Raw genomic sequence first — 25,937 nt, 5'->3', positions numbered from 1 at the left:
ATCTTTATAGAAAAGAGCCATTTAATTAACACTTCAAAATATGTGCCCCTATACATGTGCTACCTGCTGGTCATTGCATCTTTTGAATGTCAATCTGAGAGGGTGAAGGAGGATAAATACACCAGGCAGTCTTGGCAAAGCATCATCCACAGAAGCATTTATACTGTATAATATTTTCCAGAAGCACACTGTAGTTTTAACAGTGTCTTTTGTTCCCTGATTATAGATATAGATGAATGTGAAAGCAGCCCGTGTGTAAATGGTGCCTGCAGGAACAATCTTGGATCTTTCAATTGTGAATGTTCATCTGGCAGCAAATTAGACTCTACAGGACTTATATGCATTGGTGGGTATTTCCTCCTGTTATTTTCCCTTTTTCTTACCAACTTGAAAAGCATTGATCATATTGATTAAGCAGGAAATAATGCATTTGGGTAATTTCCCCACGATAGGAGACAGTATGTCTCCACAGGTAAGACCAAACAAACACATACTAATTTGATTGCTTCAGCAGGAGCAGGAACAAACTGAGAGAAACATAATTTATGAGGATGTCAAAACTACATTGAAAGTGGCAAAATGCAGGTATTGTTTGGTGGGAGAGAGTGGGGATGTCATTATTAATAGAAATTATCTTGTCCTTTTGGAGAATGAGAATATGGGTAAAGCTATTAGTCTGGTAGTAGAGAAACTGTTGAGCAAAAATGCCCATTGAGTTCTTTAGTCACTTTTAAATCTGAGACAAGAAAGAAAAAAAAAAAAGTGGAGGAACATCTACTCAAATAGTGATAGGAAATAACATGGCTTCTAGGGTTCAGGACATTCTTCATAAACTGCAAAGAATGATTTTCCTAGCTGTAATGAAATGCTAATGGCTTTCATTATAGCACAATCAGATACTTGACCTTTTTTGTAGGAAGCTGGTAAAGGTGAGTCAGACAGCTTTGAATTTGTCAGGATCCCTGCCTCTGAAGCAGACACATGAGTATTGTCTTGGTTTTATATACACACGCACAATATATATTTTAAAATAAGCACTGTTAGCATCCTTTGAGGATTCTGTTGCATTGAAAAAAGCAGAGCACTGCACAGATTGTATTGGAGTGAGCAGCAACAGTTGTCTGCAAGATGTCGTTGGCATTATCTTTGGAAGCCATTCATTAATGACTTTTTTGCCTTGCTGTCCAAGAAAACTCAAAGGATTAGAGACATCTGTACTTCCCAGGTGATCACAAGCTGCCATTGTTTCATCTTATTTGTGTAACATAATTGAAGTCATTTTAGTATACATGGGTTAAAGTGAATTGGAGTGTGACAAGTAACTGAGTGATGCTTATTTTAAGTGTGCCTTTTATTTTAAGATGGATTTGTCTGGTGTTCTTGGTTCAACTTTCTTGCCTTGCCAAGATTTTCTTCAGATAGGAAATTAAATGCAAAGACTCAAGTTTCTATTTAAGGATGGAGTCTGTCTATGCCTTAATATGTTTTTTAAGTGAATATATTTTTAAGTGTTTTTTTCCTTTTGTGCCTAAGCCTTCTCTTAGATTTCCCTCTAGCATCACTGGCCAGTGAAGTTTAGTATTGTTTTTGTTCTTTTTTTGCGTTGTGTTAAATTCTTGATATGATCCTGCTAATCTATGTTTTTTCATAAAGCATATTTTCAATCTTGTGTTCTCACATCCAAAGATGCTGCAAGTTCAGTGAGAGCCTAATTATGGCAATGTTATGGATTTATTTTGAGAATGGTTTCCACTGGTATGTTTAAGAGTGTGCATTCCCACTTGGCCTGAATATTAGTGGTACATAACAGAAAACATAAACAAAAAAGAAATGCCTGAACAGTCAGATAAGAAGTGAATAATAGAAGCCAGCTATGTACTGTGAGCCTGTTAATTTTTCACATTGACCAAAATAGCCTCAGAAAAAAGTTTTCTGTACTAGAGGTGAGCATACATTAGGACTGAAGGGTCAGAAGCAAAGCTAATGCAAGATATACTGATTTATAATGTTGGAGCCCAATTGTGTGTTTTTCTACCTTGGCAAAATTTCCATTGGAATTGGTAGTGATAAGAGAAGGCCAGACTGGATTATTGAACAGTGAATAAGGGGTTGGAAGTTTTAAGTAGTTTACAATGTGAAAAACTTTCAAGTGCTCTTTTACGCTGTTCTACAGTAGAACAAGTTGTTTTTTCCCATTACCACTGCAGTGAAAGATTTGTATCTTGAAAGTATTTGCCCTAATTTTTTTAGTGGCTTGCTTCCTGTAAATCATTCCTGTTGCATCAGATAAGAAAAGTGTGTGCCAAAACATCAATGTATAGCTAAAATGGTGATATCATTTGGGAATGTGTTGTGTTCTCCGTAAGAATGATCAAAGGTACTGTCAGATTCTGGACCTCCCCTTTGTTTTTTCTTTAATTTCAAATTTGCTCTCAAGTCAGAACCAGAATCAGTCCTACATTATGTGAGTTTTTCTTTCTTTCTTTTATAACTAAAGTTATTGAACTTAAAAACAGCACGAAATTTTTAAGTAAAAGCACATTGCACCAATGTTAGAATAAGAAAGGATTAACATAACATTACTGTTAATTTCATTTTTACAATTTATTGCTCAAGTGTATTTGTTGCTACTTGGTCTTATTGCTGATTTTCATTGTCTTGTCAGCTGAGGTCATGTACAGCATGTGAGACTGATATATGGCTGTTGCATGTTCTTTACTCAGTTTGGGGACAGAAGGCTTCAGTCTGTCAGTTCCTCAGGTTCCTATGCTCAGTCTGCTCAGGCTCAAGGCTGAAGAACCAGGTGGCTTGAGCCATTTGCATCCATGTAACCTCTACAAATTCAGTATAGATGCAAGCCATTTGTCTCTTTCTGTGAACTTTCCTGGGCAGGGAAAAGGCAACTTGCCCAAATTACAGTCAGAATTCAAGTCACAACATTTGCACTCGATATTTCAGCTGAAACCTCCAGCAAATGAGGGATGATAGTTCAGCAGCATCCAGCAAAAACGTTGACATATTTTGCATTTGTTTTGCTTGCACACTGACAGTGTTTGCAAAGCTGAGTCTGCACTCTTAGAGGAAAAAAGTGGAATTGTTTTTGAAACACGTCGAAACGTGTTAAGTAAAAGTGTTGCATTGTTATTTTGGGAATTGCTTATACAATAGCAATGCTGCTATTTATACTTTTTGAAGTATGCATTTAATACATGCTTTTTATGCATGTTTTAGTCAAGATTTGGGGAATTCATAAAGTGCATGATAAGTAGGCTGCCATCTGCCTGTAGTATGCATATATTCTTCTTCAGGTCAGAATCAAAGAGATGCCAGCCACTGAAAGAATGCTTTGATGCTGGATAATAACTTCTTCACCAAAGCAAGAGTCACAGTGACTGCCCATTGTAGATTTCAACTGGACAAAAGAGATTATGCAAAATAAAGGAAATAAAGTAACTCAGCCTGAAGAAGATAAGACAAGCACACTTTCGCAGGATAATGTAGATGCAGCTGGTATGAGAAAAGTCACCTGCTAATATGTATAATTTAAATACTTTTTGAGATATTATTTTGGTTTTCCATCCTGTAAAGTTGGTTACTAAAAAGAAACAGTATTAAGCTCAAGAAACTTCTAGTTAATAAAGCAATGGAAGCATTTACATTTTGATAAAATAAAGCAGAGACATCAAAATATGGGCAGCAAGCTGGATATGGCGTAAAAATGCAGATAAAAACCCTGTATTTCCTCTCCCCAAGTTTATCCCTCAATGTGGACATGCGGTGCCTATCCCATGACTGGCTAAGAGCTGACCCAGCTAATGACTGTGCAGGTTTCGTCTTTGATCTTATTATGCTAATCCAAGTCTTGACTGTTAGCAAAAGGCTGATCAATGTGTGTAAAAGATGCTTTTTCCACAGTTCTACAGCACTTGTTTGTGCACTTTTTTAAGGGTGGTGTTCTGCCTCATAACTTTGAGACCAATGTTAACTTAAGTAATACAACTGTTTTACACTGCTAATGAAGTACCTTGCCCATTTTTCTAGAGCTGATTCCAGTCACACTCTTGGTCCAGTCTTTTTCCTCTTCCTTTAGCCAAAGAAGGGTTGTGCTCTCTGTGGTCTGCATAAATTTATTGCATGACAATTCTGTAGGAATGTTCAAGTTGTTTAAAAAAATAGTTGGAATGATTGTATCTTAAGCACATTGCTGCTAAAAATTAGGTATTAGTAATACTCATCAACAGTACCTGGATGGTCTGGCTTTTTGTACATATATACAACTCTTAAAGCAAAGTCCTATTCCTCTTTCATTAGTCATCTCATTAAATTCATCTGGGCCACTTGCTTAGCTTTGTACTCTGAGTATGCACATATAATAAAAGTCTACCCACACACACTTCCCAATATGGTTTAGTTCTTTACAGATTGCTTTTCTTATCTGATCACAAAGGTGGTTGTTTTCTTCAAGGAATTTGATACCATTTGAGTGTAGTATTGTAAAAGTACTGAGCAAAAGTGTTGCAAGTACAAATTCTAAATTATGTAACTGATTTAGGATCTAACCGCCATTTTGAAAAACAGCTTGGGCACCAAAAGCATAAAGACTTGAAGATTTAGGTATGTAAATGAAAATTTCAGAAGATTTCAGGCAGCAGAGACAACAGTTGTGGCTGAAAATCTCCCCTCTGCTCAGTGGCTATCCAGCCTGGACAGCAGTTAGGAGGTGCTGCCTGATGTGACTGAGCGCTTACTGAACTGGGTTTGCCCTGAGTTGCTCTGGGTTCCCAGCCTGGTAACTCAATTCATGATTCAGGAGCTGGATGTGCTGGGGCTGAGCTCTCTGGAGCCAAGGATGGGGTATAACCTAACAGGCATGTTCAAAGCATAGCTAATGCACCAGCAAAAGCAAACCCCTAAAAGAATACAGCACACCCTTATCCCCCACATTTTTATCTTTATTTCCTTCCTGACAACCATGAAGGTTCACTGAGTGGGAGAGAGGCAAGAGCACCTGGATTTCATAACCCAGTGGTCTAGACAGTCATCTGGAAGGGGGAGTCTGAGGTTGTGATCTCTGCTTTTGTTGTGACTTGTCTATTTTAGGCTGATCAGTGACTTGATAAAAGAAATAAATAAATCCACTGTAGTGTCTGGAGGACCTCTGCAAGCTGTGGGACCTGAACTATAAAATGACTCAGTGTTCACTATTGCTCACTTTTAATGATACTGCTATCCCTTTCCACGACTTTTAAACTAAAATATGTACAAAATTACTTTAATGGAAGGTTTTCTTTTAAAAGAGAGCCTGCACTGTCTTGTCTATTGGTGGCATGAACATGGCATGCCAGCTGTTTTTGCTGTGGTGATTCCATATTGTTTTCTATTCTGCTGCAGATAGCCTGAAGGGGACTTGCTGGCTTAACATCCAAGACAGTCGCTGTGAAGTCAACATCAATGGTGCTACACTGAAATCTGAATGTTGTGCTACCTTAGGAGCAGCTTGGGGCAGCCCATGTGAGCGATGTGAATTAGGTATGCTCTCATATCCTCCATCTTTTGGGTTCAATAATCTTAAAGGCCTTTTCCTTTCCTAGATCTTTTTTGTGATCTTGGGAAAAGAGAAAGGCCACTAGATAGATTATCAGAATTTTCTGTGTAGAAAACAAACAGACAACACAAAAAAAACTATGAAATGAAGTTGTCTTATTTAGCATTATTTGTAATCTCCACCATCAAAGATAATTCTAATAACTTAGGATATTCTAATAATATGTGGATAAATCTTTCAATAATTACATATGTTTCATCTCCACAGGGACTGTGCATTGGGCTAGGAAAGTAAAGACTACAGTATTAAAGTGAAATATCTGGTAAAAGTCTTGTGGGTTTTTTATGCTGTGGACTGTTAACACTTTTTTCCAGCTGTTTTCAAATACATGGCTTATGTACAATTATTAATTGCAGAATAGTAACGCTGTTAGGTTACAGGGCTAGGTCTAGAAGCTGGAAGCAGGAATTCTAACTGTGTGCTTTATTTTGTGGAAAAAATACTGTGCTGCATTCTCCCCATATGAATAATTCTCCCCATTTGAATAATACCACTTGCACTGAACTATTGTCAGGACGTTTTAGCTTTTCATTTTTAATTGGCACAATCACTATGGGCACATGTATCCAATCTAACAAACATGGTGCAAACAGCATCCAACAGGGCTCTTAACTGTGCAGTGCAGCATCAAGCAAAGATAAAGCTTTGGGCTCCAGCAAGCAGCATGGTCAGGTTAGACTGGTGGAACTGATCAATCACTGATCAATCTAGACAGCTAATTAGCTCAGTCTGCATATATTTGACCATTTAGTTTCCTATTCTCTAAACTTCAACAAGCTTTCACGTAACTACATAGAATCATAGAATAGTTAGGGTTGGAAAGGACCTCAAGATCATCTAGTTCCAACCCCCCTGCCATGGACAGGGACACCTCACACTAAACCATCCCACACAAGGCTTCATCCAACCTGGCCTTGAACACCGCCAGGGATGGAGCACTCACAACCTCCCTGGGCAACCGATTCCAGTGCCTCACCACCCTAACAGGAAAGAATTTCCTCCTTATATCCAATTTAAACTTCCCCTGTTTTAAGTTTGAACCCGTTACCCCTTGTCCTGTCACTACAGTCCATGCAACATTTTACATCCTAAAATAATGCCATTTGTCAGATACTTTATTAAGCTGCAGTGGCAAAAAAAAAAAAAGCCTTTTGTGATAACTGACATCACTAAAGCTTTAAATCTTCAGGCAAGTTTACAGGAAATTTACCTTTCAGCTACATCTGAGTGCAGAGGTTGATATTAGTAGATTCATATCTACCTCTTCACCTTAGCATTCTTGCCTCTGTTAAGGAAAGCACATGACAGGGTAATTGTCTAAGATTTAATTTGCTCAACTATTCACTTGTTTTAAGCAACAGAAATGATTCACTGCCTTTCTTGATTTATGCTAGAGCACTCACCACCTTATACAGTCAAATTATTAGAGAATTCAGATGATACATTTATTTGTAAATTATTTACTCCTATGTTTCTATCACTCTAATCAGCGATATATCTTTCTGGCTTGGTTCCAGACACAGCTTGCTCAAGAGGATTTGCCAGAGTGAAGGGTGTTACCTGTGAAGGTGAAGTTTATGCTTCTTACTGAAGATGTCACTATTTTTTGTCTTTAAAAAATGAGATAAAAGGGGATTTTATTATGTCGGTTTTGTTAGGCATAATCATATTGAATGTCTTCACAAACAGTTACTGACTGTAGGGAAGTGTTATGTTCCACTGTTTGTTGAAGAATATAAAAATGATATGCAGAATGGAAATGCTCCTTCAAAATACACTTAATCCCTTTAATTTTTCTTTCTCTAAATCCATATCCATCAGCTTGTCTAAGAGAAGTGAGTGTGGGATCTTAGTGCCCTATGACTGAAGATCTCGAAAGAGTCCCTTGAGACTGAGCCAAATGCTTGTTCAGAACAGTGTTCAGACCCTAATACCATATGGATGAAAGCCTCTGGCTTTCTTTCATGTAGCTTAAATTCTCAATAAAGCTGTAGCTGTCTCCTTCATATAACTCAACTCTTTGTTTCCCGAACAGATGTAAATGAATGTGATGTTTTCCCTGGGATTTGTCCCAACGGGCGGTGCATAAACAGCAGAGGCTCCTTTCACTGTGAGTGCCCTGAAGGACTGACACTGGATGGAACAGGGAGAGTCTGTTTAGGTAAGGGCACATTCAACTGTGCTAGCTTTCTAGCTGTATCCAACAGCTGTCCAAAATTATTCTCAAAGGAATGCAAAAGGATTTCTGAATTCCTCAGAAAGCAGTTTGTTAAGTGTGTGTTTCAGTTTAGGCCTGCTCAAATATCAAAAGCCTGTGCCAGTTAATCCCTTGGGGGAATATGAATGTTTGTGGTAAAGACTTGTTTTGCACACAGTGCCATCAATAGGTTTTCCTAGAGTGCTGCCCTTACTCTGACTCCTATTCACAAACAGCATTGTCTGGCTTACTGAAAGATAGATGATAAGCAGACAGCAGCTTGTGATGCACTGCGAATCTGTGAATGGTGCCCTTCTCCGTGGCTATCCAGTCATTTTGTGAAACTCAGATACTACCTTGTAGCGCTAATATGGTCTGTCTGGGAGTAATCACAAGAGTGTAAATAAAAATAGGACTTCATCTTTGTTGTGCAGATTAGTATCTTCTACTGCAAAACGTGATGTCCATGAAGACATACATTTCTCCAGGAAAGACTTCAAGCATAAAAAGTACTGAGGCCCTGTTAAGTTCCAGAAAACAGAAGTATTCTGTAGCAAGTCTATTTAGGGTTGTTAGTGAGCATCTTCAGAAATCAGTGGGCAGAAATGAAAAGAGATAAAAGGCAGGATGTACTGGATATTTAGAGTAGGTTCTGGAATCCATATTATTTGTTCTTACCATTTCTAAAGGACTGTAAAAGTATGACTACTGAAATCATTGATTGCTTTTAAGAAAACAGCACAGAGGAATAAAAAATAACTTTTCAGACCTTGCTTTATGTCAAAGATTCTCCTACTCTAAGATTCAGGTTTTTTATTTCAACAGTATTCTCTTTCCTCAAGCAGACTGAAATTTAAGGGAACACTTTTGCTTCAATTGTGCCTTACCAATAGCTGCTACAAACAGTTACCAAGTTGTGGGGTTCTTTAATGTGAATGTAATTCTAGAGATATTTTTAAAAATAAGCGGGATTTCAAAATTAAGCAGATGTGTATAATCAGTATAAATGTCTCAGAAAAAAAGAAACAATTCAAAAGCAAGTCTGCCCAGATATATGGATCTGCTATGTTTGTGTGCACATATGCAGTTTTGCATGTTAGGTTTTACTTGATACTCCACCTTCCCAGTGCCAAACTTACTGTTGCCGGTAACTGGCACCTGTGGCCATCAACCCTGTATTATTTCTCAAAGAGAAATTGATGAGGACAGGTGTGAATTTAATTGTGGTGGATAGCTATGATGAAAAGTTGGAACAAAGAATCTGTTTCCAAGCAATACACAGGATTCCTTTACCTTCAAAGCCACATTCCCTTTTCTTATTTTAATGAAAAAATGACCTTTAATATTGCAACATTAATATTGCATGTATTTGCCTATGCAACACAAGCACTGTGCACTATGTCATGTATTTCTGAAACATGTTATATTTCCTTCAGGATCCACTATAGTGTTTTTACTGCAAACAAATACTTATTAGTAGTATGTTTGCTGAATCTCTGGAAATTGAAATAAATTTGATCTTGGTATTCTTTTAACAGTTTCTGTTTCTTATATTTGCTTTTAAGTTGTTTGATTTCAGACATGCATAGGGTACAAAAATTTACATTATATATCTGCATAAATTTGAAGGGCTTGTATGGAGAACACTTCAGCAGATCATCTGTATTATTTTTAAATCTTGCATCTTCTCCAAAGCTTTTTGTTCTAAGCATTTAAGAGTTCCTTTAGGTTTTCTAAAGCCTAGCCTGCAGTGCAGTATTTTATATGAAATATTAATGCTTATATTTATAATGAAAATAAAGCTGTTCTGCCTCATTCAAAGAGGAGTACCAATTCTGACATAAACCAAAACACAACTATTCAGCAACTATATTTCGATAAGGTAATTGTTCCCAGCCTGGGATACCCGGCTCCACTATCTTAGGAAACTTTATCTTTAAAAATACCATTTTGTTTTGTATCCTGCCAGTTACTCCGGATTGTTCTGCTGGCAGGCAGGGTACTCAACAAAATGACCACACACTAGCTGTATAACTTGTACAGTTTATTAAACAAGAACACTAAAGGGAATAATCACACTAAAGCAAACAAGCACACTAACACGAATCAAGTGTATATATATGCATATATGTAGTAAATAAGCACAGTAAAGCAAGTCATATATATATATATATATATACGTATAGCACTGAGGAAAATTAGCAATGCATTAAATCATTACTGCATAGAGAGAACAGTGATTAAGAACAAATACATCACCAGCTACAACCGAATCATCATCCAGGCCCACACTTCAAGCTGGGAAGCCCTGTTGCAGCCAATGCCAGGAATCCCAGGTAATTTGGAAAAATCCTACACAGTGCATCCACCCATACATGTGGCTTCTTAATCACTATTCTCTTTATGCAGTAATGATTTGCTATATTGCTAATTTTCCTCTGTGCTATACGTATGTAGAAGCACTTATAAAGCAAAGGGTAAAATGACCATTTTTTGTTATAAAATGAGCAGATATTCGCATGGAGCAATGCTATCTGAAATGGGACGAAGATGAGTGCCTTCAGTCCGTGACTGGCAAGTTTCGTATGGATGCCTGCTGCTGTGCTGTGGGGGCTGCCTGGGGCTCCGACTGTGAGGAGTGTCCTAAGCCTGGCAGCAAGGAATATGAGGCTCTGTGCCCCAGAGGTCCTGGCTTTTCCAACAGGGGAGATATTCTAACTGGCAGGCCATTTTATAAAGGTAAGGGTTCATTCTTGGATTTTAAAATTAATTACAGGTACACCTGTGTGAATATTCTAAGAAAATGCCAGTATTTGTGTGTATGTACTTCAGATGAGAGATGTTATAAAGATGGTTGCCTGAAAGAGCTGACCTTACCTGTGGAAAACTCTGTTTGCATGGTGATCAAGAGTATTACAAGAGCCTAAAAGGAAAAGGTGCAAAGTTTGAATTTGGTAAGGAGTAAAGGGAAATCACTACAACAGGGCTGAAGGGAGGGAGCTCTCAATTATGAGAACAGCAGAAAATGTGCACCTTGCGGTTTATGTAGTGTTTTGCAAAGACTGAGGTTCCATAAATTCAGGGAGTTAACATTTACGCATAAAATATGATGAAAATTTGGCCAGGGTTCTCTGAAAGAGAGACTGAAGAAGGATGGGTACTTTCTATGGTTTGCATAATTAATACGTGATTAAAAGTGAAGTGTGTCTGTTTCATTAACATTATGAGGGCAATAACAAGGAGTTCAGTGACAAAGTAATAAATAGAAGCCTTTTGTCCAACTTTTACTAGATTCACTTCTGGTGCAGCAAAAAGGATAAGGACATTCATCCAGCAAATTATATCACAGTGTGAAAGAAAAGCTCATTAAAGTTTTTAAATGTTGTTGGGGGAGTGCATATGAGGGAGGCTGACACAGAAAAATCTTTATTTGTCCCATGGAAGATCCTTTAACAACCTGTGTTATCCAGCACTCCAGCAAAATGGATTTAGAAGAGAAAAAACATTTCATTTGATATTCTACAAAAGAAAAGTTACCCTTTTCTAAACTGAGCTCCAGATACCACTGTGGCAATTTCAATTTAAAAAAAAATTGCAACTGACCAGGTAATAGTTGCATCTTTTGCAACCTGGTTGAGGAACACCATGAATATTCATTCTGTTAGAAAGCAAAACAGAGCAGAATACCCACACTGGCATCATAGAATTATGGAATCATAGAATGGTTTGGGTTGAAAGGGACCTTAAAGATAATCTTAAAGTTCCAACTTCCTGCCACAAGCAGGGACACCTTCCACTACACCAGGCTGTTTAGAGCCCCATCCAGCCTGGCCTTGAACACTGCCAGAGATGGTGCATCCATGTTCATCCATGTTCAGCAACCTGTTCCAGTGTCTCCCCACACACAAAGAAAATAATTTCTTCCTAATATCTAAACTAAATCTACCCCCTTTGAGCTTAAAGCCATTCTCTCTTGTCCTGTCACTTCTTGCCCTTGTAAATAGTACCTCTCCAGATTTTCTTGTAAGTTCCTTTTAGGTAATGGAAGGCTGCAGCATGGTCAAGAGTCTCAGCTCAGGAAAAGTCACTAAATCTGGTTGATTGCTGATGCATGTGAACTGGTTTGGTTATTGGGAAGCAAAGAAAGCATAAACAATTCAACAAGTAGGGGAATATCTTTTCTCCCCTCGCCAGGCTTGGCTTCAGCCTAGCACCTCTCCTGCACCCTTCCTGGTGTCCGCCTCTTCCTGTCCCATGGATGAGGCTGTTAGCAGCACAGGGCCTTGGCAACACTGTGACAGTGTCCCTTTCTCACCCATTGTTTCTTAGTCTTTTCTTTCACTGCTTTTTTGTTCTTATTTATTTCCTGTGCCCTGGCATGGGCTTCTCCATGATACAGAGGCCCTCAGGGGTGTTCTTGCTCTAGCTTGGGTTGTCCACAGCCTGTGCTCCTTCAGGATGTCCTGGCCCAGTGTGGGTCACTCATGTACTCATGTACATGGATCACCCATAAGTCATGGTCATTCAGGGATCTCCCTACCATAGTAGGGGTTGCATGTGGGTCGCAATCCCTCAGAAGTGTCTCTGCCCCAGAATGTATCCTCCATGCACCACTGTCCCTCAGGGTGTTCCTGGCTCTGCTTAGGTCATCCACAGGCCACAGTCCCGGGCATGTCTCTGCCGTGACATGGGTCATCCATAGCCCTCAGTGATGTTCCTGCCCTGTTGTGGATCTTCCAGAGGCTGCCGTCCCTCACAGGTGTCTGTGCCCTGAAACAGGTGTTTCAGGGCTAGCAGTCTCTCAGGGGGTTCTCCTCAGAAATTAAGTTCTGCCTTCCAAGAGTGCATCTACATTCTTGTTTCCAACAGTGCCCTCTCCTGCTTACCTTATTGCCACGCTTTTCCATTCTGTGTAGGTGGAAGCCATCCCTCCAGACTGCTGCAACCCAAACCCTGCCTTTAGTGCCCAATACAACTGGCGAAGAAGGAACAGGAAATTTCCATTAATTATATGCATTAGTGCTTAAGGATGATCTTTTGTTTTTATTTCATAGATATCAATGAATGTAAAATGTTTCCTGGCATGTGCATGAATGGTAAATGCAGAAACACAATTGGAAGTTTCAAATGTAGATGTAACAGTGGGTTTACTGTAGATATGGAGGAAAGAAACTGTACAGGTAAGTCTTTATTTTCCCATTTTTCCTAGAATCAAAGAATAGCCCAGGTTGAAAGGAATCTCACAAGACTATCTGCTCCAACCTTTTATGGGAAAGAGAGCCTAGATGAGATTATCTAGCGTCCTGTCCATCTTGGGAACATCCAGTGATGGGGACTCTGCCATGTCCCTTGGGCATTTTAAAGGAACTTGCACTTGTTGAATAGCTTGGTGACCTGTAAACTTAATGTGATTCATTAACTTCAGTTTTTAAGAGCTTAATCTTTGGACAGAATGGCCAGCTGTCTTAAGTTTCCCTTTTAGAAAGTGATTCTTTAATAAATGGAACATTCTTTTTGTACATGTACATTAGGATTTTTTTTTTTTTAAAGGTGTTAAAGATACTTAGGTCATGTTTATACAACTTGAAAAATCAGTAAGTATCAACAGTGAAGCCAAGTTAAATGTTTTAACATACAGATAAACTTAATTTATGTTCCTTACTTTATGGACATTTTATTGCCAAATAAATTTAGGGACTCCACTACAAGTCAATTTTCATTTAGATTTCATAGCCAAGCACACACAGAGGCACCTCTGTAATACTGAAATCCATTCAATGTTAAATCGATATTTGTATTTAATAGAACAGTTTGATATTTTGTTTTTTACTGCCTGGAAAAACTAAAACAGAAGATAAGCATGATAGTTTTCTGATTATGAGAACCCGAATGCCTGCATTGTGGGTGGCTCTGTGCTGAAAATGAAGGAAGTTTTGTTGTACCACACAGGCATCCATAAAATAATATGAAGTGTGGGTGGTAAGGCATGTTAACTGAGGTTGGTCTGGATGTTAATGTTGCCCTAACTGGTGATTTCCTTGGTTTTATAGTGATTGTATTGATGAGAAATGCATTTAACAAATTTTATTTCAAAACTAACAAGAATAGATCAGAAAACTCCCTGCAAAAGCTTTTTCATTCTGTTTTCCATTGAATGTTTGTTCTGATTAAAATGTTCCACTGAGCAGCTGTAGAGAACTTGGTTTTATTAAATGGAAGACTTTAAGATTTTTTTAGCTATTTTTTAAATTAGCATCAATATGTTTTATAAAGCTTGCAGATATGCTGTAACATCCCAGGCCCAGCACATCCAACACCTCCACACATCTGTGTCTGAGGACTGAGCTATCCCCTCCCGGCAGAAACCTGGCTGTGGGGAGTGACATAGAGGCAAAGGAGACTATTGCATGTGGTGAAAAAAAGAACTGTTCTAAATCTTTAACAGATTCTTTAGTTAGCCTTATATTTGCCTATTTTTCTTCAACCATTTACACAAATGAGTCTGCTGCCCAGCTTACCAACCTATTGCAAACATATTGGTGCTCCTTTCAGATTCCTTGCTCCCTGGTCTTCTTTGATGACAGAACCAATCCTATGCTTTATCTTGGACTAATGTCTTTATTGTTACAAGTATTCTGTTATTCCCTGTACAGACTTCATGGTTTCTTAATATGTGAAAATTAATGACATAGCAGTTAATGAAGCTGAAGGTGGAGGGTATAGTGGAGAACATGAAGCAAAGGCATTGAACCCTAGTCCACCCCAAACAGTGGGTAGGCAGTAGAATAAGGAAGACAGAAGTCTTAGAAGATGTGAGGAGGTAGTAAACAGCAGGCTCTGCAGTTTTTCTTTCTAGTCCTCTCCTTCAGCACTGGCCTGTCCCACTGGATCATATCCATATTACAAACTACTGTTTAGCTTCCTGCCTCACTAGCAGTGTGTATTACAGAAAGCTCTTCCTTCTCTTCTTTTTACCTTCTGCAAACCTGCTAGTTTTCCATAGTAAGTTTCATTCAATGTTAATTGGTAAGATAACCAGTGAACTGTAAATCTGGCTTTCAAAGTTACTACTTTAATTCCAAATAGAAAGGGTATATGTAAGCTTACAATGCTATTAGTGGATAAATGTCTTCATAATAAGCCTTTTAATATCAATGGCACTATAGTCATGGAGTCACTTGGTACCTCTGTATTTATAACAACTCAGAATTTATTACAGTTAGTAATTTCCATAGAAATCTAACCTTAAATTACACTTAATGGAAGCCTTAGTTTAATCTGTAGTTGAGAGCTTTGAAAGTACTGCTCTATGAATCTTTTGCAAACTTATAATTTATATTCATATCTCATATTCACATAATCAAATATTATTTTAAATATTAAACAAATTTATTTTTTGGCAGTTGATTTATATACTACATATGATTTCTGTAGAATTAATTTATAATGGCCAAGTGTTCACTTCTGTGAAAAGCAGGATAACCTTAAACTTTGATTTTTCTACCTCTCCATTACTATAAAACAGACATCGATGAATGCCGGATCTCCCCTGACTTATGTGGAAGCGGTACTTGTGTCAACACTCCTGGAAGCTTTGAGTGTGAGTGCTTTGATGGTTATGAAAGTGGATTTATGATGATGAAGAACTGTATGGGTAAGTGTTGCCAGGATGACCTGGAGTCTGTCCATTTGCTGTACAAAGCCTGACTGTAGTCTATACAATATGAGCTCTGCTCCACTGAGCACTTCATACATGTAATTATTGTGACTTTTTGAATAAATGAGGCAGATATTGCTGCAGATATAAGCTACGCATATAGCTTTGCTTGTTCTTTCTGCTCATTACTTTTACATGACTGCACCACCCAGGTCTTAGAAGGTAGACGCAGGGACTGTGAGAATGAAGACCTTGGGCCCACTGTAGGAGAGGATCTGGTTCGAGACCATCTTCAAAATCTGAACGTGCACAAGTCTGTGGGACCAGATGGAATCTATCCATGGGTCCTGAAGGAGCTGGCGAATGAAGTTGCTAAGCCACTGGCCATCGTATTTGAAAAATCATGGCAGTCAGGTGAAGTTCCCAACGACTGGAAAAAGGGAAATATAACCCCCATTTTCAAGAAGGGGAAAATGGAAGACCTGGGGAATTACAGACCAGTCAGCCTCACCTCTGTGCCTGGTAAAATCTTGGAGCACATTCTCCTGGACAGCATGCTAAGGCACATGAATAACAACAAGGTGCTTGGTGACAGCCAGCATGGCTTCACTAAGGGGAAATCCTGCCTGACCAATTTGGTGGCCTTCTATGATGAGGCTACAGACCTGATGGACAGGGGTAGAGCAGTTGATGTCATCTACCTGGACTTGTGCAAAGCGTTTGACACTGTCCCTCACGACATCCTTCTCTCTAAATTGGAGAGACATCAATTTGATGGATGGACCACTCGGTGGATAAAGAACTGGGTGGATGGCTGCACACAAAGAGTTGTGGTCAATGGCTCGATGTCCGGCTGGAGACCGGTAACGAGTGGTGTCCCTCAGGGATCGGTGTTGGGACCGGTCTTGTTTAACATCTTCATCGCTGACATGGACAGTGGGATTGAGTGCACCCTCAGCAAGTTTGCCAATGACACCAAGCTGTGTGGTCCAGTTGATACGCTGGAGGGAAGGGATGCCATCCAGAGGGACCTCGACACGCTTGTGAGGTGGGCTGATGCCAACCTTATGGAGTTCAACCACGACAAGTGCAAGGTCCTACACCTGGGTCAAAGCAATCCCAGGCACGGCTACAGACTGGGCAAAGAAGAGATTCAGAGCGGCCCTGTGGAGAAGGACTTGGGGGTGCTGGTCAATGAGAAACTGAACATGGGCCGGCTTCAATGTGCGCTCGCAGCCCAGAAAGCCAACCGTATCCTGGGCTGCATCAAAAGGAGCGTGACCAGCAGGTCTAAGGAGGTGATCCTGCCCCTCTGCTCTGCTCTTGTGAGACCTCACCTGGAGTATTGTGTGCAGTTCTGGTGTCCTCAACATAAAAAGGACATGGAACTGTTGGAACAAGTGCAGAGGAGGGCCACGAGGATGATCAGGGGACTGGAGCACCTCCCGTATGAAGACAGGCTGAGGAAGTTGGGGCTGTTCAGCCTGGAGAAGGCTGTGTGGGGGCCTCATAGCAGCCTTCCAGTACCTGAAGGGGGCCTATAGGGATGCTGGGGAGGGTCTCTTCATCAGGGACCACAAACCACACAACAACGTATTCAGGTGTTACCAAACTGAATAGCCATTCAGTTTAAAGTTTACACTTACATCCCCATTAACAGCATCCACAGACAGCAATGTTAATGCATACACAGATGAGTGTCTGGTAGCATTAAGAAGCACTTTTTTCAAAATTTCATCACATTCATACATTATTCTAAATGGCAACTATTCAGGCAATTGCTGTAATTTCTTGTGCCCTGTGTCTCTTAGGATACTTAATTTTGAATTATGGATTTCTGATTTGCTTGAGGGGAAAAATACCTAATTTTAGAATTAATAAGTATAGTTTTTTGTTTGCTTTGTTACGCACTATAGGAGGAGTGACACTGCTTTAATGAAGAAAACCTTTTATTTCTGACCTCCAGATTTTGTCATAGAGGCACTGAGAATTGCTTTTCTCTTTGTTTCTCCTTAGAAATGATTTCTTATTTGTTTATCATGGTTTCTTTGCAGATATTGATGAATGTGAACGCAACCCTCTGCTGTGTAGAGGTGGCACATGTGTGAATACTGAAGGGAGTTTTAGGTGTGACTGTCCTTCGGGACATGAGCTGTCACCAGGACGTGAGGAATGCATAGGTGAGTTTCAGCTCTGACTGGTAGTCTGCAGCTTTCTGACAAGAATGGTCATTTGTGCTATGAAAACTTCTTGTCTATGGCAAGGATGGGGTTTCAGGAATACTTTATACAAATTCATGATCCTCCATTATTTGAGTAACTTTATATGAGTATTTCACAGATCCTGTAGTATCTCCAGTGCCATTAACACTGTTGACTTCAAAGAGGAATATTTTACAAGGCCTATTAGGAATTACTTAGCAACTCAAAGGACTGTACCACACATGGTGGCAACTTCTAAGTAAAATATATAGAAGCACAACGTAAATGTTCCTATAGTCAAAAAAAAGCATTGTTCCTTGTTGTACACTGTGCTCTCATTTTTGCACACAATTCACCAAAATGGTGAAAAAAGTACAAAAAATATAATGCCTATTATCTCCTTCGTTTCTGTGTTTGATGCATAGTTGCTTCAAGAGTTGGTTTAAACCAGCAGACTGCAGTTAATGCTCACAGACCAGAAACAAAGAAGACAAACCTTTGGACACTGGCTTAAACATACTGTTCAGATCTGCCACCCTGGTTTCAGGTGGGATAGTTAATATTTTCTTAGTAGCTGGTACAGTCCTGTGTTTTGGCTTTAGTCTGAGGACAGTGTTGATAACACCAGGACGTGGAACCATTGGAACAAGTCCAGAGGAGGCCACAAGGACGATCAGGGGACTGGAGCACCTCCCATATAAAGACAGGTTGAGGAAGCTGGGGCTGTTAAGCCTGGAGAAGAGAAGGCTGCGTGGGGATGTAATAGCAGCCTTCCAGTACCTGAAGGGGGCCTATAAGGGTTCTGGGGAGGAACTCTTCATTAGAGACTGTAGTGACAGGACAAGGGGTAATGGGTTAAAACCAAAACAGGGGAAGTTTAGATTGGCTATAAGGAGGAAGTTCTTTCCTGTTAGGATGGTGAGGCACTGGAATGGGTTGCCCAAAGAACTTGGGAATGCTCCATTCTTGTCAGTGATCAAGGCCAGATTAGACAGTCTTGGGTCAGAGTCATGGTTTGGTGTGAGGTGTCCCTGCCCACGGCAGGGGGTTTGGAACTAGATGATCTTAAGGTCCTTTCCAACCCTAACTATGCTATGATTCTATGATTCTATGTTTTAGTTGTTGCTAAGTAGTGCTTACTCCAAATCAAGGACTTTTCAGTCTCTCATGCTTTTCCAGTGAGGAGTGGCACAAGAAGCTGGGAGGGAGTAGAGACAGAACACCTGACCTGAAGGGATATTCCATACCACAGCATGTCATGCTCAGTATAGAAACTGGGGGGAAGTTGGCTGGAAGTCACCAATCACTGCTCAGGGATGGGCTAGGCATCCACTTGAACTGAAGCACACTAAGAAAGAAACTGAAAAAGCCTCAAAGTCACCAGTTTAAAATACTACCTCTCACCCTCATTCTTTAGCATTTGAGCAGTTATTCTGCATTGTGAGCAATAGGTAATTGATATGAATAATTGTTTTCCAGATGTAAATGAGTGCTCGTTAAGTGACAATCTGTGCAGAAATGGCAAGTGTGTGAACATGGTTGGAACATACCAGTGTTCCTGTAATTCCGGGTACCAGGCTACTCCTGACAGACAAGGCTGCATAGGCAAGTGTACAGTTTCACCTATGTATTTCTGCTTCAGTGTATATCGTGTCATCTTGTCTTTGTTTTTATTTAATTTCATGCCTGCCTTTGAAACTGAGCAAGACCATCTTCTATTCTGCTATTAGGCATATTATGAACATTTATTTTAGAAATATAAAGAAGGTATAAAAATATGGCTGCTGTACTGAGCACTGCTGAGTACTTTGGAAAAAAAATATTCTTCTGGTACTACTCCATTAAAATCAGAGGCTTGAGCTAACAATGAGAAAATATTGTGTGATTTCTTGATCAAGCAAGAACAACCCCGTGCATTCACATTTTCTTGCTGTTATATACAACTCTTAAATCTTTCATTATAGCAATACTGAATTATGTAGTGCTCATCACACTGGTAAGGAGAATAAAGGTACAGAGATGTTTTTATTTGTTGGTTTTTCGTTTCGGGTTTGGTTTGTTGCTTTGTTTTGGGTTTGGTTTTTTTTTATCCCAGAAATCTAAATCTTGCTACGTTTCGAGCTTTAATGAAACTTAAATTTCTCAGGGGGTTTCTTTTTTTCCTCTCCACATACTGTGTTTTGCACTCTTTTGCAAAACACAAAAGCAACAATGAACAAAAGTAACTACTAAAAGTAGCCACTTGCTCCTGCAGATGAAAATGCAGTTGAAAGAGAGAAAGCTGAACAAAATTTAAATCAGAGACAGTAGAGGGAAAATAAAAATTCAGAATCATATCACTAAGAAACTGTTCAATTTCCTAAGTACAATGGCAAAAGAAGATTAATTTTCTATATAAAAGTAAACTTACTACTACTAATGTTACTTTCACAGATATTGATGAATGTATGATAATGAATGGAGGCTGTGACACCCACTGCACTAACTCAGAAGGCAGCTATGAATGTAGCTGCAGTGACGGCTATGCTCTCATGCCAGATGTCAGGACGTGTGCAGGTAGGTTTTAATATCTTAAAATTTCCAGCATGGTATCTTTATGCAGGTATTCTTTTAGCCAGTCTGTACCAGAGTGACAGAATTATTCTCTGCATTTTTTTTTTCCTCCTAGATATTGATGAGTGTGAAAACAATCCAGATATCTGTGATGGTGGGCAATGTACTAATATTCCAGGGGAATATCACTGCCTCTGTTATGATGGATTTATGGCTTCTGTGGACATGAAAACTTGTATTGGTAAGTAGCTGTATGCAGCAAATTTAATGCAAGACTAAATATCCTGCAGTTAGTGTTTTAGGATGTTCTGCTGAATACTTGAAAGTGAGTATTGAACCTGTGTATATTATAAAAAGAAATAATCTGTAGATCTTTCTCACCTATCACTATAGATGTCAGGAAGGCTAGAAAAAAAAAATTGAGAAGTCCATACACAAATCAAATCACATAGTTTCAGAAACAGGAGTGATGTAATTGTAATTATGTGATTCCTCTAAAACACCTCTATAGAGAGATTGAGTGCGCCAGCATTTTCTTCTGTCCCTTGTAAATGTTATACTTTATTCCTTCAACTACAGGATGTTATCATAAGTAATTATAAAGGAAATTAAAGGAATCTTGTCAAATTAGCCTAAACTTTTAAATTTATTGTGTTTGTATGAAGTTCTTACTTTTTCCATTCAATATAAATTTTTACATTTCAAATTTTAAGGTGGTTTTGGCTATAGTAATAACATTTTCTTATATTTGTGAGCACCTGTCAAACAAACCTTCACTTTTCATGTGTGTACACTTGCACAGACACACACACTGAAGCAAAACAAGTTACATGTAATGCTGAGCAAAGCGGTCCTGATCTGGTTTTGGTTTTTTTTATTCTATGCTTCAGTTGGGCTTAAGATTTTCTTTTAGCCTTCACTCTTCTGTTATTCCACGTTCTTGTTTTCAGTTTTGTGCACATACTCCGTGTTTATTCTACCAACTTAAAAGTTAAGAACTGATCTCTTCGATATTTTTTTTCATATTAGCCATGGCATGTGGCTGTAAAATCAAAATCTTTTTTTTTAATTTTATACACAAGTGTTCTTCTGTAGGGAAACAGTGCCTGATGTTAAGGTTAAAATCCTACAGTGAGAAAGTGTGAATTTCTGCCATTTATCTAGTTTCTTTCTTTGCTAATGGCATCATCCAATTTGTCAAAAAGCCTCTGGGGTAACTACATATTTTTATGGGATCTAACGTTACTTTCAACAAAGAACTTGGGTTTGGTTGCTTTTTTTTCAGCAGAAATATTTTCTATATCTTGTATTTATTTTACAGTATGTGGAATTAGGTCATCTTGGCATTAGTGTAAAATTGGAGCTATTTGAATAAAGTCAAAAAGTTGACTTAAATGTAACTCCTAACAAGACTATGTTTTAGTATAAGTTTTAACCAGATCTTTAATTATAAACTATTTATCTCCCAAATGAGGTGGATTCTGGAATAATGTTAAAGCCTTGTATTATAGCTGAAAGCCTACACCGAGGATTTAGCATGCAGTATAAGACTCTATACCACAGTTCAGGTACAAACTGCATTGTTGTTAAGAGAGGTTTATTTCCTAATGGAAAGTTTTCATCAGCTATATAGTGCTCAGTGAAACTGGGAAGAACAGGGGGACATCAGCAGCTAACTTTTCTCCCTCTTCAAACTTCAGAGTGCATCAAGGCAGCAAGTGCTGAGCAGCCATACTGTAGAGGTGTCGAGGAAGGGAGTCTGGCACAAGAGCACTTCTACAGTCATGGCACTCTGTTTTTTTCTTGTGCTATTTTATTTTATATGGTTATAGAAAAACATTTCTGGTTGTGGCTTACTACTTCTTTCTATATAAATTCTTATTTGAAAGAAAAATATAGCTATATTATGATCAAAACCATTTTTTAAAAATTCTTTAAAGTGATTTTTATAAGAAGTAACTAACTTCATAGACTAATAATTAGCATTCTAAATAAATAAGGAAACACTGTGATATTTGGACTACACATTCATCCTTACTTGCTTTTAGGAAATTAAAAGAATAAGGAATGGAACAGCTGAAACGTATTATGATAAAGATTAATAAATGCCACATGTTGTAGGACTGGACCAAGCTTCTGATATTTATACCTCATTGGAAGTATTCCAAAAGAGAAAATATGCTGTTAATTGACAGTAATGTTCAACTAATAATGAATTTATGTGCACTCACAGATGTGAATGAATGTGATTTGAATTCCAACATCTGTATATTTGGGGATTGTGAAAACACTAAAGGTTCCTTCATTTGTCACTGTCAGCTAGGATATTCAGTCAAGAAAGGAACCACTGGATGCACAGGTAAAGTAAATTTACATCACATCTGTCATGGTGTACACATACTTTGTTTAGCTTTCAGGCAAAATAAATGCTAAAGTCTTCACACACAACTAAGACATTGGTGCGTCTACATAATGGTAAATATAAGACTGAGTGTTTTACATTTGTCAGCATGTATCCAGAGTTTGAAGAGGCACATTCCTTGACCAATATCTATGTGATGTGACAGGCCCCTTACATGACAATTCAAAGGCAAAGGTTTTATCAGCATAGCTTGGCAGAATATTTTGTGGTACAAAATATAGTTTGGGTGGGCAAAGCTGCATTTGTATTTTATCAGTATTTATTTGTTAGACATACCTAAAGTCTGAACTCATCTGTCAACTAAAGCTGCATGAAATGACCTTGTAGTTGAGGAGCAGGACACAAAGAAGTGAAAGAAAAGAATGAAGAAAAGTTATGTTATAAAAGGGAAAGTTTATGCCATTCTTCAAACCGTGCTAACAAATTTTAGTCAGCCAGTTTTAAACTCTATGTGTTCCTTTGATAGTTAAGCAGTGCCTTGTCTTCTGCAAGGTGTTCACTGTATTCAGGAAGCTAAGTTCATCCAAAATCATTCTCCTGGGAAAATTGACGGAATTTCTGCTATAATTTGGTCTTTAAGAATTTGTTCTGTAATCACTAAAATCCTGGGCTAATCATTTTTATAACTGAAATGTGCCTGTGCGTCCAAAGGTCTCACCTCAGTTTTAGACATATAAAGATTAGCTTATGAAGTGTATCTGGAAAATAGCTTTAATTTCAAAATGAAAAGCAGTTGTATCAAAGCAGACTGTTTGTAATGTTTACAAACAATAAACAACCCAAAAGGAAAATACAATTGTCGCTATTTTTTATTCACGTATAATATAAGTAACTTGCATGAACATTTGTTTTCTAAAGGACTGCAAACCTGCACAGTGGAAATAAACAACATGTAAAAGGAACATAATTTGTAATATCCCAGTGCTCCTGATATAAATACTAATAGTTTATTTTGTGTTTGCAGATGTGGATGAGTGCGAAATTGGTGCTCACAATTGTGACATGCATGCCTCATGTGTCAATATACCAGGAAGATTTAAATGTAGTTGCAGGGAAGGATGGGTTGGAAATGGCATTAAATGTATTGGTAAGTGTGCAGAAATGAAAGTTTTTTTGTTTGGTTTTTTTTTGTTTGGTTGGTTTTTTTTTCTCTTTTCTTTTTTGTTTTAATGCTTGGAAACATTTTGTCCAAAATCATGAGTTATAATTTTAATGCTAAAATGAAATCACTATAGATTAACCATGTATTTTCCAATGAGAACTTTGTGTATTTATGGAGAGATGTCTTTGCACTTGTGCTAGTTACCTTGACGGTTAATTGTAAGCCAAATATACTAACTGCATCTATTACTACATCTTTTGCCCCTGATGTGCAGATCTTGACGAGTGCTCCAATGGGACCCACCAGTGCAGCGTGAATGCTCAGTGTGTAAACACTCCAGGGTCATACCGCTGTGCCTGTGCAGAGGGGTTCACTGGGGATGGATTGATTTGTTCTGGTAAGAAGTTTCAGAGAGAGCTGACATGTCACTGATTGTTTTTTTCTGTTGCATGGAAGCTTTGCAAATTAGATCTAAGGCCAAAGTGCAAGAGATTGTATGTAAAAGTGGCTTTTAGGATCCGGATTCTTCCTATCTGCTCACAAAATGCTAACAAAGGCAACTGATAGTTCTTTTGTATGCCAAATTGGGCCCACTGGGCCCATTTGTTGGGTGAAGTTCCTGTGTGCTGCTGCTTCCTCCTCCTCCACCTCCTTCTCTTCATGCCAATGTTTTTGAATGTGCGTGTGCTGCTTGCAGCAGCAGGCTCTCTAGTCAAGACCACAGAACACCATGTCTCTGTTACTGTTCCCCTCTTATAGGCCATGTCTGTCTCTGGCAGGGAAAGCATCATCTGTTTTCACCCTCATAGTATTAGTGGAACAGGATTTGATCATTAAAAGACATTTTAATGAATTAAAAAAGATTATTTTTTTTTTAGAATTTTTAAATTTTTTTTTTTTTGAGAAATAAATTACACTTTAAAAATATTGCCCATAATATTGGTCTTTAAATTTGTTGGTTAAAGTTCATTATCATGAATGAACATTGTTCAGCACACAGCAAGTAATTCAAAATTAACTGATGTGTAAAGATAATTAATAACAGACTGTGTTTCAGATCTTCTAATTTTTAAAAAATCAGATCTGGTACTAGGGATTGACTAATAAAATGAAAAAAAAAATCATATTGAAAAAAAATTTTGGACAATCCTAAGCATATCTGACAATAATATGAGCCTGTATGATGACTGCAATGGTGAATACCTCATCATTCTGCTTTTTCATTGCTCTTTAAAAAAATTACTTTTGCGGCATACTAGAAGAATCCCCAGTAGTGTGTAAATGGTAGTTGCAACGTTCATAATTTTCAAAAAGTATTTTCTAAAATGCATATGAAAATATTTTTCCTATTTATGATTCACGTAAGAAAATTTGCCTTTTGAATGTGTTTTGTGTCAAAGTAGCACAGCAATATATGCCAGGAGACAAAATCTTGGCACTGCAAGCAAAGTATTCAACTTGTCAAAGATAATAGTATTGAATCTGAAAAGTGTGCATTAAAACAAACAAACAAACAAAAAAAAAGAAATATCTGTTAATGGTAAAAAAGGAGTAAGGAATCATGACAGAGTGAAAATAATTATTTTGGAGATTACATGTGTGCTTTTCTGCATTCATTCAGTTTCCATCATCTTCAGATATAAGTGTTTTGCTTTATATCAACAATACTCAACAGCACTATTATTTTGAATGCCAGGATATTATTTATATTTTGTTAGTGACAGAGGTAGTTTCAAAGAGATTGTCTGCCTTTTACAGATGTTGATGAGTGTGCAGAAAATATTCATCTGTGTGAAAATGGACAGTGTTTGAATATCCCTGGTGCCTACCGTTGCGAGTGTGAGATGGGATTCACTCCCACCACAGACAGCAAATCATGCCAAGGTAAGCCACTGGTACTTCAAGTTCATCTTCTGAATTTGGATTGGCTGTAATAAAGCAAACAAGAAGTTCTGGAGGGACCTCAGCCTGGAAGCAGAATAATCAGCACGTGCTTCACCTGTAAGTAATTTCTTCAAACACAGATTATTTTGCAGTGTAAATTACGTTGAAGGTGGCTTTCATCTTCTTATAAAGCTTTCCTGGCCTTTTTCCAAAAATCCCACAGTACAGCTTTAGCTCAGTAATTTTGTTCTTTCAATTTTTCCTCGTCTTTTTGTCACTAGTGAAGAGTGTGTGGGATCCTGTGTTTGTCACTGTT

At 38.3% G+C, this 25,937-nt stretch overlaps 1 protein-coding gene across 1 annotated transcript in view; it reads left to right on the top strand.

Moving 5' to 3' along the window:
* Window positions 1–25,937, top strand: part of FBN2 (fibrillin 2) — a 159,974-nt gene that overhangs the window by 83,193 nt on the left and 50,844 nt on the right. Inside the window, exons 20-34 of the mRNA XM_065662467.1 lie at window positions 227–346; window positions 5,392–5,529; window positions 7,123–7,173; window positions 7,641–7,766; window positions 10,314–10,541; window positions 12,857–12,982; window positions 15,328–15,456; window positions 17,514–17,639; window positions 19,140–19,265; window positions 20,094–20,216; window positions 20,329–20,454; window positions 22,447–22,572; window positions 23,600–23,722; window positions 24,012–24,134; window positions 25,496–25,621. Of these exons, the coding sequence (XP_065518539.1) occupies window positions 227–346; window positions 5,392–5,529; window positions 7,123–7,173; window positions 7,641–7,766; window positions 10,314–10,541; window positions 12,857–12,982; window positions 15,328–15,456; window positions 17,514–17,639; window positions 19,140–19,265; window positions 20,094–20,216; window positions 20,329–20,454; window positions 22,447–22,572; window positions 23,600–23,722; window positions 24,012–24,134; window positions 25,496–25,621 (1,917 nt within the window). The remainder of the gene's footprint in view (window positions 1–226; window positions 347–5,391; window positions 5,530–7,122; window positions 7,174–7,640; window positions 7,767–10,313; window positions 10,542–12,856; window positions 12,983–15,327; window positions 15,457–17,513; window positions 17,640–19,139; window positions 19,266–20,093; window positions 20,217–20,328; window positions 20,455–22,446; window positions 22,573–23,599; window positions 23,723–24,011; window positions 24,135–25,495; window positions 25,622–25,937) is intronic.

The sequence above is a fragment of the Lathamus discolor genome, chromosome Z (assembly GCF_037157495.1).
Source record: "Lathamus discolor isolate bLatDis1 chromosome Z, bLatDis1.hap1, whole genome shotgun sequence".
Classification (NCBI taxonomy): Eukaryota; Metazoa; Chordata; class Aves; order Psittaciformes; family Psittacidae; genus Lathamus; species Lathamus discolor.
This window is presented reverse-complemented; position numbering and strand designations above follow the sequence as displayed.